The sequence below is a fragment of the Arvicanthis niloticus genome, chromosome 5, assembly GCF_011762505.2.
Source record: "Arvicanthis niloticus isolate mArvNil1 chromosome 5, mArvNil1.pat.X, whole genome shotgun sequence".
Taxonomy (NCBI): domain Eukaryota; kingdom Metazoa; phylum Chordata; class Mammalia; order Rodentia; family Muridae; genus Arvicanthis; species Arvicanthis niloticus.
The window spans coordinates 87,992,596-88,008,278 of NC_047662.1; the positions used below are offsets into that span (position 1 = coordinate 87,992,596).

Below are 15,683 nucleotides of genomic sequence, written 5' to 3' on the forward strand. Positions count from 1 at the left end.
CCCTGTTGCTCAGATCATAATCCTGAACCCTTCACCCTCAAACTAGTCCAGCTTGTCATTTGAAGTGCACTTCCTGCTGCTCCCTTCACTCCCGCCTCTCCATGTACCCTGCCCTCCCTGCTCACCTGACCTGTGACATGCTGTTTCTTGGGCCTGTAATGCCTCCTACTATCCATTCATCTTAAATTCCGCAGCCGTCCACCCTCTCCCACAGAAACAGTAAATGAGCACTACATTAGGTCATGTGACTGTCAATGAAAGAAACCCAACTACCTCAATTAATCAGTCAACCAATCAATCAACAAATCAATGCATTTTGTGAACCTTATTGAAAGATTTAGCTGTAGTATCAGCTTCAGGTATAGCTGAATCTAGGTGCTCGAATGATACCGTTAGAGTATTTCTCACTCCACCCACAGTTGGCTTGAGCTCATCTTCTCTCCCTCCATGCTTTATCAGGGATATACCTACTTTATGTCTGGGAAAGCTGGTCACAAGAAGCTTTTGTTTACACCCTGATAGCCAGAACTGACTTACTTATTACACACTATAAACATGGCATTCTGGTATGACAGTATTTTATGAGCCCATAAAAATATTTTAATTACTTTTATAGTCAGGAAAAAAAACCATTTAGTTGATACGGCATTATATTAATATACTTGCTTTAATATAAGCACTGCCAAGAAAAATACTCTTTTAAAAGGTTTTTTTTTTAATTATGTGGATATGTGTGTGGGTTTGTGCACATGAGTGTAGTACCCAAGGACAGAAGAGGGCAGTGGGTACCCTGAGCTGGAATTAGAGGCAGTTGTGAGCCACCTGGAAAGAGAGCCCCTCTCCTTTAGCTTTCAGGTGTTAGCCGGGTGGTGGTGGCAAAAAGTTAGGAGCACGTGAATGAATTTAGATCAAATCCCTCTTAACAGAATTGTGGGAGGTTCTGGCTGGGCATGCTTGGGAAGGCCAGCCTTGAGAAGAAATATCAGAGTAGGTACATAGGGATGACTTTCTGCATGTGGGATGGATAGAGAAGACTCTGGTGTATAACTAACATAGGCTCAATTTAAGCATTACTTATTGTTTTCTTTTTTCCACCTTGCATTTAGAAGATACCTTATTCAAAAGACATTTATTTTTATATGTATGAGTGTTTTTGTCTCTCTCTGTGTGTGTGTGTGTGTGTGTGTGTGTGTGTGTGTGTGCTTGTGTCCATCATGTTGCATGCAGTACCTGTAGAAGCCAGAAGAGGGCATCAGATCCTCTGGAACTGGAGTTACAGATGCTTGTGAGCTGCCTTGTGGGTGCTAGGAACTGAACCTAGGTCGTTTAGAAGAGTAGCCAGTGCTCTTAACCACTGAACCATCTCTCTAGCCCTGAAAATGAATTTTTTAAATGCAGGCTATTTTACTCCATTTCAAAGTGAAGACATTTTTAAGATTCAAGTTGTCAGATCACTAACATATACAAATTCCCACTTTGGTTCATTTTCTTTGCATACCGTTTTGCCCAATGCCCTATTTTAAGTAGGGATCTTTTAAGCTTCATGGTCTTCGGGTTTGAGGGGTTAGCAAAATGTTGTGTTGTTCTAAACCCCGACTTTGTTGCCTGCCTCAGCTACCCGCTCCCGTCCCCAGCACTCAGCCCCACAGAAAGGCTGCCTTTCTGCCTTGAGGAGAACGGGGGTACACCGTTTGCCCCTAAAGCTTCAGGGAGGCATCACCACCAGCACCACTCCAACTACGGCCTTTCGCTGACTCTGGAGAATAAGGAGGCACCGCTGAGATCACCGAACTCCAGCAAGGCCCTCACCAGTGAGTGTTTGGAGGGAGCAGGGTGGGGCACCGAAGGCCAGTCAAAGACAGAAGGGGGAGGATGTTGCCATGGCTACTGGATTTGGCAGCTTGCTTAGAGAGTCTGGTGCCTGGAGGAGGCAGGGTGATCTAGACTTGGTGGTTTCCTGCTTCCATGTTATTACAAATGGCCGCTCCGCTCCTCCCTGCCTCCTAGCTTAGACTTCTGCCCTTGCAGTGCTGGGCACAGCATCCTGGCCTCTAGCAGTGGAAAGAGGGAGGAGTCAGATGAGGTGGCTGGGATTCCTGCCCTGGTCACAGTAAACTTGCCTCTGCCCTTTTGTGACACCAACTTCCAACAGCAAAGAGGTACCAAGTATCTAGTGAGCCTGTGGTAGTGTCTGTCCTGTAAACGTTGATAATAAAGCAAGCAGTTAGGCAATATAACTCATTTGGTCCCTGCTAATAAGAACGGGCTTGCATCTTAAATGTTGTGTTATTTCCTAACTCCCCTTTGTCTCTTTTAGGAATTTATCTTTGATATACTGAAGCAAAGAATTAGTTTTTCTTTTTCTTTCTTTTTCTCTTTCTCACTGTATAGTCTAGGCTGACCCTAAACTCTCACATATCTCCCTGCCTCTGCCTCCCTAAGTGATGGCATTAAAGACTATACCACCTCCAGATATAACCTTATTTTTTATTTGTGTCATTATTTTATTGCTTGTCTACATCTGTTCATTTTTATCTAGCAATCAGTGTTGTGTTTCATTATGACATTTTTCAAATATAATTTCTGCTTGCTGACCTTCCCCCCGCCCACCCCTGCTTCTCTCCCTGTCCCACGTTTGCCCCAGGAGCCCTTTTCCCACTTCCATGTAACACAAACCTCATTTATACTCCCTTTAGGAGCACTGAGACAGGGCAGTCAGAGGTCCAGACGGCAGTTCTCACTGAGCAGCTCAGAATGCTCTCTGGGGTTTGGTCCCTCTGTGAACTGGAGAGAGGTGTGCAGTGAGTGTCTAGGAACCTTCTAGCCTGACCCTGTGTGCAACTGTGAGCTATCCAGATACATCTTCACACCATGAGAACCATTAGAGGTTAGCTAAATGGAAGATGGGAACTCTTAGCCGAAGCACTGCCCATGATACCCTTGCCCTCGTTCACCTCATCCATTTGCATGGAGGTGACTGGCGTGGCCTCCTGACAGTTCAGTCCCCATAGAGAAACTGCCACTGTCAGTGTTAAGACCTTCTGTTCCTCCCTGTCCTGCGTCCATGCGCTGAGCGTGGTCACGTGACAGACCTCCAAACGCCTCCCCCTGTAGTCTCAGCCTCTCCCATCCTTCCCAGACTCCAGCTGCACGGAACTTCTGTCCTTTCACAAAATGCCTTGCAATCCCAGCCCTGTCCTTTGTGTCTGCTGGTTCCTCCACCCGTAAATGCTTTTCCTCAGCCCTAGTAAGACCCCACATGTCCCGGCAGCCAGCTCATGTGGCTTCAGTGCAGGATCCCTGCATGCTTCCCGAATCCCCAGCTGTGGTGAGGGTGTCTTAAGCTCTTAGTGCTTTTATGTGGAATGTCTCCCCGTCACTTTCACTAGAATCATGTCTTATTTGTTTATTTTCGACTCCCCAGATGCCAGTTGTTAACAAGCAATAAAGCATAAGCTTTATAGGATAATGAATATTTAATATTTAGTGGATGTTTAATGTATTAATGAATAAATCCAAGCTAGAGAGGGGCGTGGCGGCAAACAAATGCAACACAATACAAAAAGCCAACAGCTTTGATTTTAAGAAGCATGACGTGACTCTCCGAGGCACCTCGCCCGCCGTGCCTAGCAGCCTCGACGGCTGTCTTTTCAGCATGTAAAGGACCTTTCCAAATTTAAGTCTTTTTGTAAGAATAATCTCACTTAATACTCCAGCAAGATAAGTGATTTCTATTTTCATTTCTAAATGGCTTAGAGGCTCGGAGGGGTCAAACATCATGCCCAGCTCATATCCAAGGGAATGAAGTTATAAAACCTTGACATCAGCGCAACAAGCTGGAAGGGCAGAAAAGGACCCAGGAGTCAGGCTACTGCGGGGTCTCTGGCCCCCTGTATCTAGCTGTCTTTGAACATCTGCTTTTTCCTTTCCCCTGACCACACTGTAGAACTGAGTCCAGGAGCGCCTGCCCTGTACAGCGAAGCAGCTGCCCATCTGAAGAAGCTGGAGCTGGAGACTGTGAAGGCTGCAGGACCCTGGCCTGCCCTGCATATCAACATAAACAAGGTGCCGGGCCAGCTCTGCATGGAGTGTGCTGCCCCATAGTAGGGGCCTGAACCTCCGGTGTTTCCACTCCAGCTGTGTGTGTGTGAGTGTGTGTGTGTGTGTGTGTGTGTGTGTTTGCATGAATATGTGTAGAGTCAGAAGGCAATCTCAAGTTTTGTACCTCAGAGTAGGCAAGATCTCTTACTGCCTCAAACTCACCAAGTAGGCTAAGCTGGACACACAAACCCCCTGCCCTCAGGTAACCCACCTGTCTCTGCTGCCATCAGGTACCACCACAGCCAGATTTTTTTTTTTTTAAAAATCAATTTATTTGTATATGTTGTTCATATGTTGGTAGGTGCATTGTGTGGACTGGTGGAAGCTTTAAGAAGGTGTTTGGTCCTCTAAGGTGGAGTTCTATACCTGATGTGGAAACCAAATTTTGGTTCTTGGCAAGAGCTGTGAGCTGTCTTAGCTGCTGAGCCATCTCTCCGGTTCTATGCCTGGCCTTTTCAAATGGGTTCTGGGGATGAAACTCAGCTCCCCATGCTTGCACAAGTACCTTCCTTGCCTAGCCAGCTCCCTGGCATCGCCACTGCAGCTCTCTTGCCCTCCCTGCTTAGGCTACTTCAGGAACAGAGCATCTCTTGCCTTCTGGGTGGGTGAACTGCCAGCACCACCATGTGGCACCCTGCACACCCTGTGCTCCTTGGATGGCTTTGCTTTTTCTTGCGTTTTAACTCTTTTTTTTCCAGGGCGCAGTGCACACTGTTACTGGTTTTAGTAATTTACACTTTCACAGCATCTAAGCTCTTTTGCAAAAGAAGTGCAGCATGGTGCCTGGCAGAGAGCTCACAAGCATTCAGCTCCCATGGCTGTGCTAGGACACTGAGAAAATGCTCTTCCCAGGGCATGTGCCTGGCTGAGCTCGAGAGCTAAGTTATCACTGCCCACCGTTCTGTCTCATTCAGAGAAATGCATTGAGGGGTATGGGGGGGGGAGTGGCTCAATGGGAAAGCATTGCTTAGTGTTCTCAAGGCCCTGGCTTCAATCATCAGCACAAGTAAAAAATTTAAAAATCACTGTAAACACATATGATGCAGGGATATGGTTATACAGGTGACTCTGGCCTTGTCCTCACACAGCAACAGCGGTCTTACTCCATAGATTATTTTTATTTTTATTTTTTTGTATAGTATATGTATTGTGTATGTACATGTGTATAGGGGGTGTGTGTGTGTATGTGTGTTCAGGCCAGAGGACAATCTTGAGTGACAGGAATCAGGGGCCATCCACCTCATTTTGAGATAGGGTATTTCACTGACCTGAAGCTTGCCTGTTAGTCTAGGCTGGCTGACAGGCAAACCCCAGGGATCTACTTGTGTCCACCTCTCTAGTACAGAGGTTACAGGCTTGGCCCACCACAACTGGCTTGAAAAATTTTTCTTGAGACAATGTATCACGTTGCCAAGATATTGGTCTTGAACTTGTTACACACCTCAGGATGGCCTTGAACTGGGATCCTCCTGTCTCTACCTCCCATTGCAGGGATTATAGGCATGCATCACCATGTCCAATTTATGTGGTGTTGGAAGTGAAACCCAAGGCTTTGTATGCAGTAGACAAGCATTCTGCCAAGTGAGCCGCAGATCCAGCCCCTGTGTTATTTGTTAAGAAACATTTCTCGGTCCTGTTAGCTGACTTATCAGGTAAAGGCTCTTTCACCCAAGCCTGTTGACTGAGTTCTAGCCCTGGGTTTCACATGATGAAAGGAGAGAACTGGCTCATACAAGTTATCCTCCAACCTCACACAGTTACACCCGCACCCATTTATAAATAAACCAAGGCAATAAAAATATTTTAAAAGAAAACTGTTTCCTGCAGTGGAGCACCTCAGTAAGCTTGATACCTCACATGGGGACCACTAGCTCGATGACTTTTCCTACCTGAAGGATGGACCCACCTCTGATTCGACTATGGTTTTTGTAACTTCCTGTTCTTAACTTAATAATTTTCACTACCTATGTCCAAGTGGTACCCCAAATGACAGCAGCAATTTCAGGCTCAGCGGATCTCCCGTGTATTAATTGTCTGTATTAACAGTTTATGTATATATCTGATTGCTTCCTTATCCCCAGATGACATTCCCAGATGGCCTGTTCAGTCATGACACCAATACCCCATTGTCATTGATTTGTATGCTGAATCACTACTGCCATATTGGATGATACAGTCTCTTTCCATAGCTCAAACTGAACATAAAATATAGCAATTAAAAAAAAAAAAAGACAATGCACCAGGTGGTGATGGGGCATGCCTTTAATCCCAGCACTCAGGAGGCAGAGGCAGGTGGTTCTTTGTGAGTTCAAGGCCAGCCTGGTCTACAAAGTGAGTTTCAGGACAGCCAGAGCTACACAGAGAAACTGTCCAGAAAAACCAAACCAAACCAAACAAACAAAAACTCCAATACAAAACCAAACAGCACAACAATGTTGGGACCATGCTCTGAGCTGAAACTGTGGTCTTGTAATCTCCCTTCGAAACATCTTTGTGTGTGCGTGCGCACACGCACATGTATGCGTTCATGAGAGTGTAGGGTGCATGTGTGGGTGTGGATGTATGGATGTGGGAAGGTCTGAGGACAACCTTGTGTGTTGGTCCTCAGGCACCTTCTGCCTTTATTAGAGACTAGCTCTCTAACTGGCCTGGAACTTCACTTCACAGGCCAGGATAGCTAGTCACGTGAACTCCCGGAGATCTGTGGCTCTCCACCCACTGTCAGTAGTGAGATAACAGACTCTCCCTGCCCTGCCCTGCCCTGCTTTTTCCATATCTTCTGGAAATCCAAATTCAGGTCCTCATACCTGTGAGACAATCTAGAGATAGCACTAGAGATGCCTTTTAAACAAAAGGCACACAAAGATGCAGAAGTTTACAGAGTTCACATTGGTCCTCAACGGAGGTGATTCTTGCAGCTGAGCAGTGCGTACCGAACACATACTGGGACAGGAGTGACCCAGCCTGAGTTGTCTGCTTGGCTAAACTTAAGGGGGAAGTCAATGCTGAATCCGTTTCTTTTTTTAGCAGCACTCCATCATGTTAAGTAGGTCTTCATTGTTGTCAGTATAACCACTTCCCCGTAAGCCAGGGTCAAAACCCTCCAACGGGTTCCTAACTAATTAAGTTCCTGTTTTGCCAAATGCCGCTCTCCAAATTAAAACCAACTACAGATGAACTCTTAACACATCTGTGGGGAAAAAAATTCATTCAGGTATGAAATGATTAGTGTAACTGGATTTATAAGCACAAAATAAATTACCCAAAACCCACACTGTAAAACTTACATTTCTAGGTAATATGTTATATGTAAGTTACTTATTTTCTCCTAAAGGAGGAAGATCTATCTTCTGGGATAATGAATCCATCCAGATGTACCATTTTGGAGGCCTAGGATGGTGGTTTACTGTTCTTATTCTTCTCACATCCCAGGCATAGCTTTCTGTATTTTCTTTTATAACTGTAGAATCTAGCATGAGAAAGTCATTCATAATTTTCTTTTTTCTCACTGAGCATCTTAAAGTTCTTATGAAGGAGGAGATGGCAGCAGAGAGGTGATGGAGCTAGCACAGTTGAGTGGTTGGGAGTTCTGGACTGGGACTCAATAGTATCTCTGTTCCTAGACCTTGGCCCTTCTGACTCCCTCTATGTGATCATGGGCAAATGGCTTCCCATGACCCTGCTTTGTGTCTTTTTTTTTTTTTCTCATCTCCAAACCGGGGTAAACGATATTCTGCTTTCTCTTCTGATCATGTAAATCTTTCCCTTTTGATGGAGGAGAGCTTGGAATTGAACCTTGTGCTTCACCAAGCTGCACCAGCAGCCCACAGTTGTCTGCCTTCTGCTAAAGTAATGAGAATGAAGGTACCAGCAAAAGAAGCCAGCAGAAGGGACTTAGCAAGATGCCCAAGTGGGGAAGATGTTGCTGTCAAGCCTGTGCTCATACATGGGTCCCACTTGCAGAAGGAGAGAACTGACTCTCCAACATTGCCTTCTGATTTGCTACACACACACACACACACACACACACACACACACACTCCCCCCCACACAACACACACACACTCACACACTCACACACACACACACATACACACACACACACTCCCCCACACACAACACACACACACACATACACACACACACTCCCCCACACACAACACACACACACTCACACACACTCACACACACTCACACACACACACTCACACACACTAAAGGAATAAATAAAAACTTTTGAAAAGTAAAAGATACCAAGCTCCAAATAGGACGGACAAATGAGCCTCCAGTGAGTCATGCACATGAAATACCTGGCCAATGACTGGTTCGTGATAAGCTCTTGAACATGTCAGCTACTGGCGCTTTTCTTAATCATCACTATTATTACTGTCATTGTCTTCATCACCATCCTGGTCCTCAGCACCACCACCATCATTATCATCACCATTGTTATTGAGGTTGTCACCAACATCATCCTGGCCATTACCATGATCATTGTCATCATCATCTCTTCTTGATGGTACCCTAGAGGGAAAGGGCTGACATGAGTCTGCTTCTCTCCCAAGTGCTCTTGTTCATTGGGCAGTCGCTTGGGGAAACTGGATTCTATGCCCTATTTTTTTGAAAATTAAATACATTGTCTAGCCACTTGCCCTGCACTTCTATGGCTTTCATGATATTCCTACAATGACTGCCAATTTGGTTAGTGGGCCAGTCTCTTCTTGAACTTATCATCCTTCTGCGTCCCCCTCCTGAATGCTGGGGCAGCAGAGAAGTGCCTGACTCCAGTGGGGCTTTTGATCTGGCGAATTACAGTTCTAGTTGAGGACGTTGAGGATTTTAGAACATTTCCTTCTTGCCTTTGTGCATGATGGCTGAGCAGCCACACTGCCTCCTGAGACTGCTGGATTTCCATTAGCCATCATGAGGTCTTATGCATTTCTTATTAAGCATATATCTCTTCTGGTAATAAGTGGGTGTCACCACAATTGTCTATATGAAGTATTTATTGGACACCAAGTCTGGGTCAAGCATTATATTGTTCTGGGACATGTAATGATCATGACCTACATTATGGTGAGCAATTAGACATTATCTCCCCCAAAGTGGCACCTACACCCTCTAAGGTCACCCCAGGGCTACGCATAGAGAAGAATAACTTTTATTTTAATCACCGTGTCAGTACCGTGCCTACTCTAGTGACAAAGCCTTTGACTTCAAAGATGTCTTCCTTTGAACATGATTCAAATATAAATATGTATTCCTAGGGTAATTTACCCTAACTGAGTCACATGAGCTTTAGGGATATATTCTCTTTATACTTAGGAGATGGCAGGAATTGTGAAATTAGTACCAAATTCCTGAAGTTCAACGTGATACCGGGGCTGGGAGTGTGGCTCTGTGATAGAGCATGAGGCCCTGAGTCCCATCTGCTGCATATACATTAATCTAATTAATGAAGTAACAGAGATACAAATTCCTTAATGAGAGTCACAGTTTCCAGCAAGATTTACAAAAAAAAAAAAAAAAAAAAAAAAAGGAAAGAAAAAGTCAGCAAGTATTTTGTACTTTTTCTTGATCCTGTAAATTACAGGTATGTCTTGCTATCTCTGAGGTAGCATGGAGGGAATAGCTCTAGGCTGGGCTGGGGGAAGAGACGCTATGGCTTCTGTCACTAGTACCCCCTGCCTGATTTTGAAGGGGTCTTTTCCTGTCTTAAACCTTCACCTGACACCTAGTGTGTCCAGTTTTTCCCTCACTAGAGAGTGAGGTGAAATGTGGGAAACTTATGCATTAGAAAGTGACAGCCCAAATGGAAGTATATCAGGCCTCGCATGCACACATGTGGGCGTGGGTGTGGGTGTACACACACACACACACAGAGGGAGAGAGAGAGAGAGAGAGAGAGAGAGAGAGAGAGAGAGAGAGAGAGAGAGAGAGATCCCTGTGTTACTTGTCGTGGTTGCTGAGGAAAGTTATTGTTGAGTTTTCTTCTCTGTTTGCTTGACATGTGTCACCTGCCTCTTGCTTTATCTCAGGCTGAAGAAAAGAAAGTTTCAGAGAAGACCCTTCAGACCCCGCTGCTGCCTTCACCTGTGGCAGATCACGTGAAGTGTAACATTTTGAAAGCACAGCTGGAGAATGCCTCTCGTGCGAATGCCCAGGTACGTGGGGTGAATGCTCCTTCAATTTCACTTTATAGGATTTCCTCAGTGCCACACAGGGGCACAATGACACAGAACCAGTTAAGGTCTAGTATGGAAATAGGAGCCACTTCTTGGCATAGGAGCCTGGACGTTGTGTTGTTGTTATAGTTACATTGTATCTCTTTGTTCGGAGGGGTGCAGGAGCTCATGCGATGGAGGACAGAGGACCACTTTCGGGAGTCAGTTCTCTCTTTCCTCTATGTGGGTCCTGAGGATCAGACTCTGGTTGTCAGCCTTGGTGTCAGGCACTTTTACATGCTGAGCTGTCTCACTGGCTCAAGGAAGACTGGGTTTTAATGTAAAGAATTGCTAACAGGTGTGGTTATTATTCATGCAATCGAATGGAAGGCAGGGTAACGAGAGATCATGGTTCTTACATGCTAGTTGCATAAGGGCCCTCCTGAACAGATCTGTGTCCCATCCCCGAGGGTTCAGGAAGTCAGTGTGGGGGCTAGTGATCTGCATGTCTAACCAGCTCCCTGAACTACTCTTTGACTCACGCTACTCCAAGGGACCGGAGGTGGTAACTCAGGAAGCTCATTCCATCACAAGAGCATGAGGAACAAAGATTCTGTAAATACGGACATTTGAGTGCCAGGAGGAAGAATCCCACACAAGTGAAACTTAGACTCCTGAGTTCAGGTCCCTACGGCCTGCCCTTGTATTTAACTTCATGAGTTACATGTGGCCTGGTCTCACACTTGGAACCCGGGGTGACAGGGTCCCACACTCTAGGGAAAGGGGTGGGGATTCTGCGGATGCTGTGTCTGTGATGGGCTGGGCGACACCAGATCTCTCTATGTGCTACAATACTGTAACCTGACATAGATGCTCCAGTGGAAGAGTGGAGTATCATAGTTGAGGAAGCCATGCTGGGGTAGTCCAGAAGAACATAAAGCTGAGAAATTCTCCTCTAGCGCCCCCTGTTGGCAAAGGAAATTTTGTTTGGTGTTTCTCATCCCAGATCCAAGGAGGAGGGGTGAATTTGGAGATAAAGAGAGGATAGTGTAATAACTGACATAAGCCCTCTGGCTGGCACCATAGCACATATCACTGGCTCCATAATGGCCATTAAGTACACTCTTTCTGCCACCATAAATGAGGGTTCTAAGGCAGTGGCCCCAGTCACAGGTGGCCTCCAAGGAGAAACCCATTGGCCATCCCTGCCCTGAAAACAGCATATAATAAAAATAACCTATGGTTGGCCTGATAAGATGACTCAGTGGCTCAGTTCAATCCCTGGATCCATATGGTCGAAAGAGAGAGCCGGCTCCTTAAAACTGTTCTCTGATCTCCCACGTATACCATGGCAAGCATATTCCTGCATGTGCACGGGAACACTCAAGTGTGTGTGCGCGCGCGCACACACACACACACACATACACACAAAGTAAAAGATTTTTTTAAAAAAGCTATAGTTGTCCAAGTGCTCATTAAAATAATATGTAAGAATCGACAGCCCTTATGAGTCTACTATCTATACTTACATTGTGAAAAGTACATCCTCGCCAATATCTTCATTCTCTATCTACATATATAACAATCTGTATGATTTAAATCCTCCCAGAAGAAACAAGAGCAAGCTTACAGGGTTCCTTCCATTGGGAGGCTGTGGTGTAAACAGGGGGTATGGACTATGTATTAGAAAGCCAGATGCTCTGGTTCTGCAGTCCTCAACCTTCCCAATGCTGTGACCCTTTAATACAATTCTCCTGTTGGGGGTCACCCCCAACCATATAATTATTTTGTTGCTGCTTCATAAGTGTAATTTTGCTGTTCTTATGAATCGCTCTGCTTGAGTCCTGATCTATGTCTTAGTAATGTCATCTTAAACTTGCCTATTAACTTCCCTGGGCCTCAGCTGTTTTGTACGTAATGTGGGGATCAGCTGAGCCTGGTGGTATACACCTGTAGTCTCAGGCACTCGGGAAACTGATGCAGGAAAGTCTTTTAGGCTCCAGAGCTAGAAGCCAGCTTGAGCTAACATAATAAGGGCTGAAGAGACATCTCAGAGATTAAAAACATTTTCTTTTCAAGCTCGAGGATTGGAATTTGGATCCCAGCATGCTTATACAAGCCAGGTGTGATCCCATCCCTGCCTGTCACCTCAGTGCTTATTGGGATGGAGGCAGAAGGATTGCTTGGGCTGGCTAGGTACCAGCCTTGTTGAAAAGCCACTAGTTCTAGGTTCAGCAAGAGACCCTCAAAGGTGGACAGTAATTAAGGCAGACACTTGACTCCTTTCTCTAGCCCTGCATACCTGAACACACTCATGCACATACACCACACACCTATACACGAGACACATTCACAAATTAAAGAAACCCAACAAAACAAAACAAATTAAAAGCCACCTCCCTAGGTGACTGTTAAGATTAATGAGTAGCACAGAGATTCTGACCAGTGTCTCACATTACCTCAAGACATACTGGTAGGAACAATCACAGATTAAGGTTAGGGAATTGTTGGGGACACTGAATGCTCTGGGTGATGGCAGTGACACTTTTTACGGGACAGTCAGGTTGACGCCTCACCTCAAACTGAGTGATTGCAGAGCTGGCAGGGTAGCTCAAAGGATAAAGGCACTGGGTGCCAACCCTGATGACCTGAGTTCCATCCCTAGCAACTACATGGTGGAAGGGGAGGACCCCAAGTTGTCCTGTGGCCTCCATGTGCGTACTGGGCAAGTGTAATAAATAAATAACAAACCTTAGCTATCTCAAGTTACAGTCGCATCTGATTGTCTAACCTGCTCTCCCATTGTCATCTCTGTGTATACTCTTCTGTCCTATCACCAAGCAAATAAAACTGTCCATGTTTCATAGCCTATAAAGTGGATGTTATGCATTTTGGGAAGGTCTGCCACGTTCCCAGGGGTCTTGTGCTGCACAGAGTTTCTGTGGAGGATCCAGGTTTCTACTACAGTGAAGACGTACTGTGTGTCAAAAATAATTCATTTTGGAAAGTGTGGGAAAGGAGGGGAGGAGACCCAAAGAAAAGAAAAATATACTGGCTCAGACAGATAAAGAGGAAGGGCCTGAAGGTAGTGGAAGAGAAGAGAGGAAGGTGTGAGATCAGTAAAGCCAGGAATGCTGGCCCTTCAGCATGCTCACCCATCCCTGTAGAAAGGATACAACCACCCACCCACCCACCCTCCCTCCAAAGCACCATATTAACCTCGTATAGATCTTGAGAAGTCCTCAAGGAGACCTGCTCGATTTTCCTTCCCTCTAATGGCATGGACCACTTTGTAAATGGCTCCCACTCTCCTCCACAGAACTAGTGTTCTCAGAGACTAGCATAAGAATCCTTGGATTAGTGTGGCCTGAGGGTTTGTTGTGGAGAGCTGCTGTATGCAGCCCAGCATCCTGCCAGGAGCTAAGTACCAGTTCCCTATGGGGTCAGCGAAGAGCACAGGTGTATGGAGAGGAAGCCAGAGATGCTCTCTTGATGCCGGCTGTAGAAAAGACTCTGACAGGAGCCGGGGCTAGATCCATGTGTGGACTGCTGTGTCCTCCACCCCCTGCCCGCTAAGTCTCCATGACATTACTGAACATCCATGCAGAGCAGAGGCTAAACATGAGGGCTGTGGGCAGGCCATTTCCCCCACTGACTGCCTGTGTATATGCTATTCAGCTGGCTGTGTGGGTGTTCTTTCTTCCCTTGTCATTCTCAGGGACTCACCAGAGGGAGGAAGACAAGACTTGTATTAAAATCAAATGACATCATTCCTTCCGGTATTGCTCCTCGGATGGACAGGATTTCAAGTTCTTTTAAAGCCGGAACTGTAAACGCTATGCGCTCCTGTAGCCCATTCTTGTTCTTGATACATAGAGTGCCGGAAAGGATTGAACTGCGGGGTTGCTTTTCCCACATGTTCCCTTTCTCAGTCAGGCAGGAACTGACACATAGCTAGTGCTCAATAAAAGTATGAATGCAAGCATTGATTGAGTGTGCAGTTTTCACACCTTAAGCCTCAGTAGCAGGAATGACTCAAGAAAACTTTTTGTCGTTGGTGTTTGCTGTGAAAACAGAAGAACTTTGTGACTGACTAAACAACCTGTTGAATTACCTCTGTGGCCCTCCCTAGCACCACAGTGCAGAAGACCCGAGAACATTTTACATGCCAGGCTGTTTACGTTTCACTAACCTGTTTTCTTTAACAGATTGGAAAAGAGGAGCCCTCGTTTGTAAATATCAATAAGAAATCGAGTCTCCAGGACACTAATGTCAGGTCCGTTGCTTCTTGTTTGAGTTGGGAAATGACACTGTGTGATCTGCATTATGTAGGAGGTACTGCCCCCAGGTGGGCGGGGGGGGGGGGCAGGTAGACCTGGGTGACAGAAGCAGAGAGGAAAACCAAAACAAGGAAAATAGGGAAACCAAGGAAACCAGTTCAAAGACTTCCTATTGTTTATTCTTAGTTTAACATTGCTGCCCACTGAGCTAGCAAAGAACCCAGCTTCCTTGAGTGGTTTTTGAAGCATATAGAGTGGACCATGACATCCTCCAGTAAAGACGCTCCAACCTCTGTCCTCAGAGTGTATCATCGTTGATAATACAGGAAAAAGGACCCTTCGCAGCCTGGCTTCTGCTCACTTCTCTTCCTTGGGTTCTCATTTCCAAGCTTTGTCAGAACTGGAATCACATGGGTTCGTTGACCCTCTCAGCCACTATCTCCACACCCCATGCCTGAGGGGAATCCAGCCTCAGCCCAAGTGACTGCCAACATGTCTTATTGCCATCTTGGTGGTCTACCATCACCTACTTCTCTGAGGGCTTTCCTTAAGTGTACAACCAAGTCTCTTATCGGAAATCCCAGGTCCTGGCTGGGGAGGTTATCTCAGGAATAGAGAGCCTGCCTAGCATGCTCAAGGCCCTGGGTTTGATCCCCAACCACGCAAACCAGATGAATAAAACTAGACTCCTGAGTCCCACCTCAGTCCTTGAGATCCTGTGTGTGGGTGGGTGGGCGTGGGAATGGAAGGGGGCAGAGAAAGCATCTTAGTGAATGCCTGGGTGTCCTAGGGAATCGTTCTACTCAGTGCTCAAAGCAAAGGCTAGCACTTCTCTATGTTGTCTTAATGACAGTCTGTCTGGGTCCCTCCTGGACTTTACAGGGACTCAATTCAGGCTGGGTCCAGCTCAGTTGGAGAGTTCTTGTCTAGCATATACAAGGGCCCAAGTTCCATCCCTAGCTCTGGAAAAAAACAAAACAAACAAAAAGTTCCTTTCCACTCTGCCCGCCATCTTTCCTCCATCTGTCCATCTCCAGTCTTGGAGAACTACATTATTATCTATTTCCTCCCAAGCTTGAAACTCAGGAGCCCTTGTTCCTACCTACCTACTGCATCCCCTCACCTAATTGGTCATCAA

The 15,683-nt window shown here is 45.9% G+C and overlaps 1 protein-coding gene across 7 annotated transcripts in view; it reads left to right on the top strand.

Moving 5' to 3' along the window:
• Epb41l4b (erythrocyte membrane protein band 4.1 like 4B) overlaps positions 1-15,683 on the top strand; it is a 154,546-nt gene that overhangs the window by 104,348 nt on the left and 34,515 nt on the right. For all 7 annotated transcript variants that reach the window (XM_076934929.1, XM_076934930.1, XM_076934931.1 and 4 more), the window contains exons 16-19: positions 1,615-1,811; positions 3,947-4,065; positions 10,140-10,265; positions 14,474-14,541. In XM_076934929.1, coding sequence (XP_076791044.1) covers positions 1,615-1,811; positions 3,947-4,065; positions 10,140-10,265; positions 14,474-14,541 — 510 coding nt within the window. The remainder of the gene's footprint in view (positions 1-1,614; positions 1,812-3,946; positions 4,066-10,139; positions 10,266-14,473; positions 14,542-15,683) is intronic.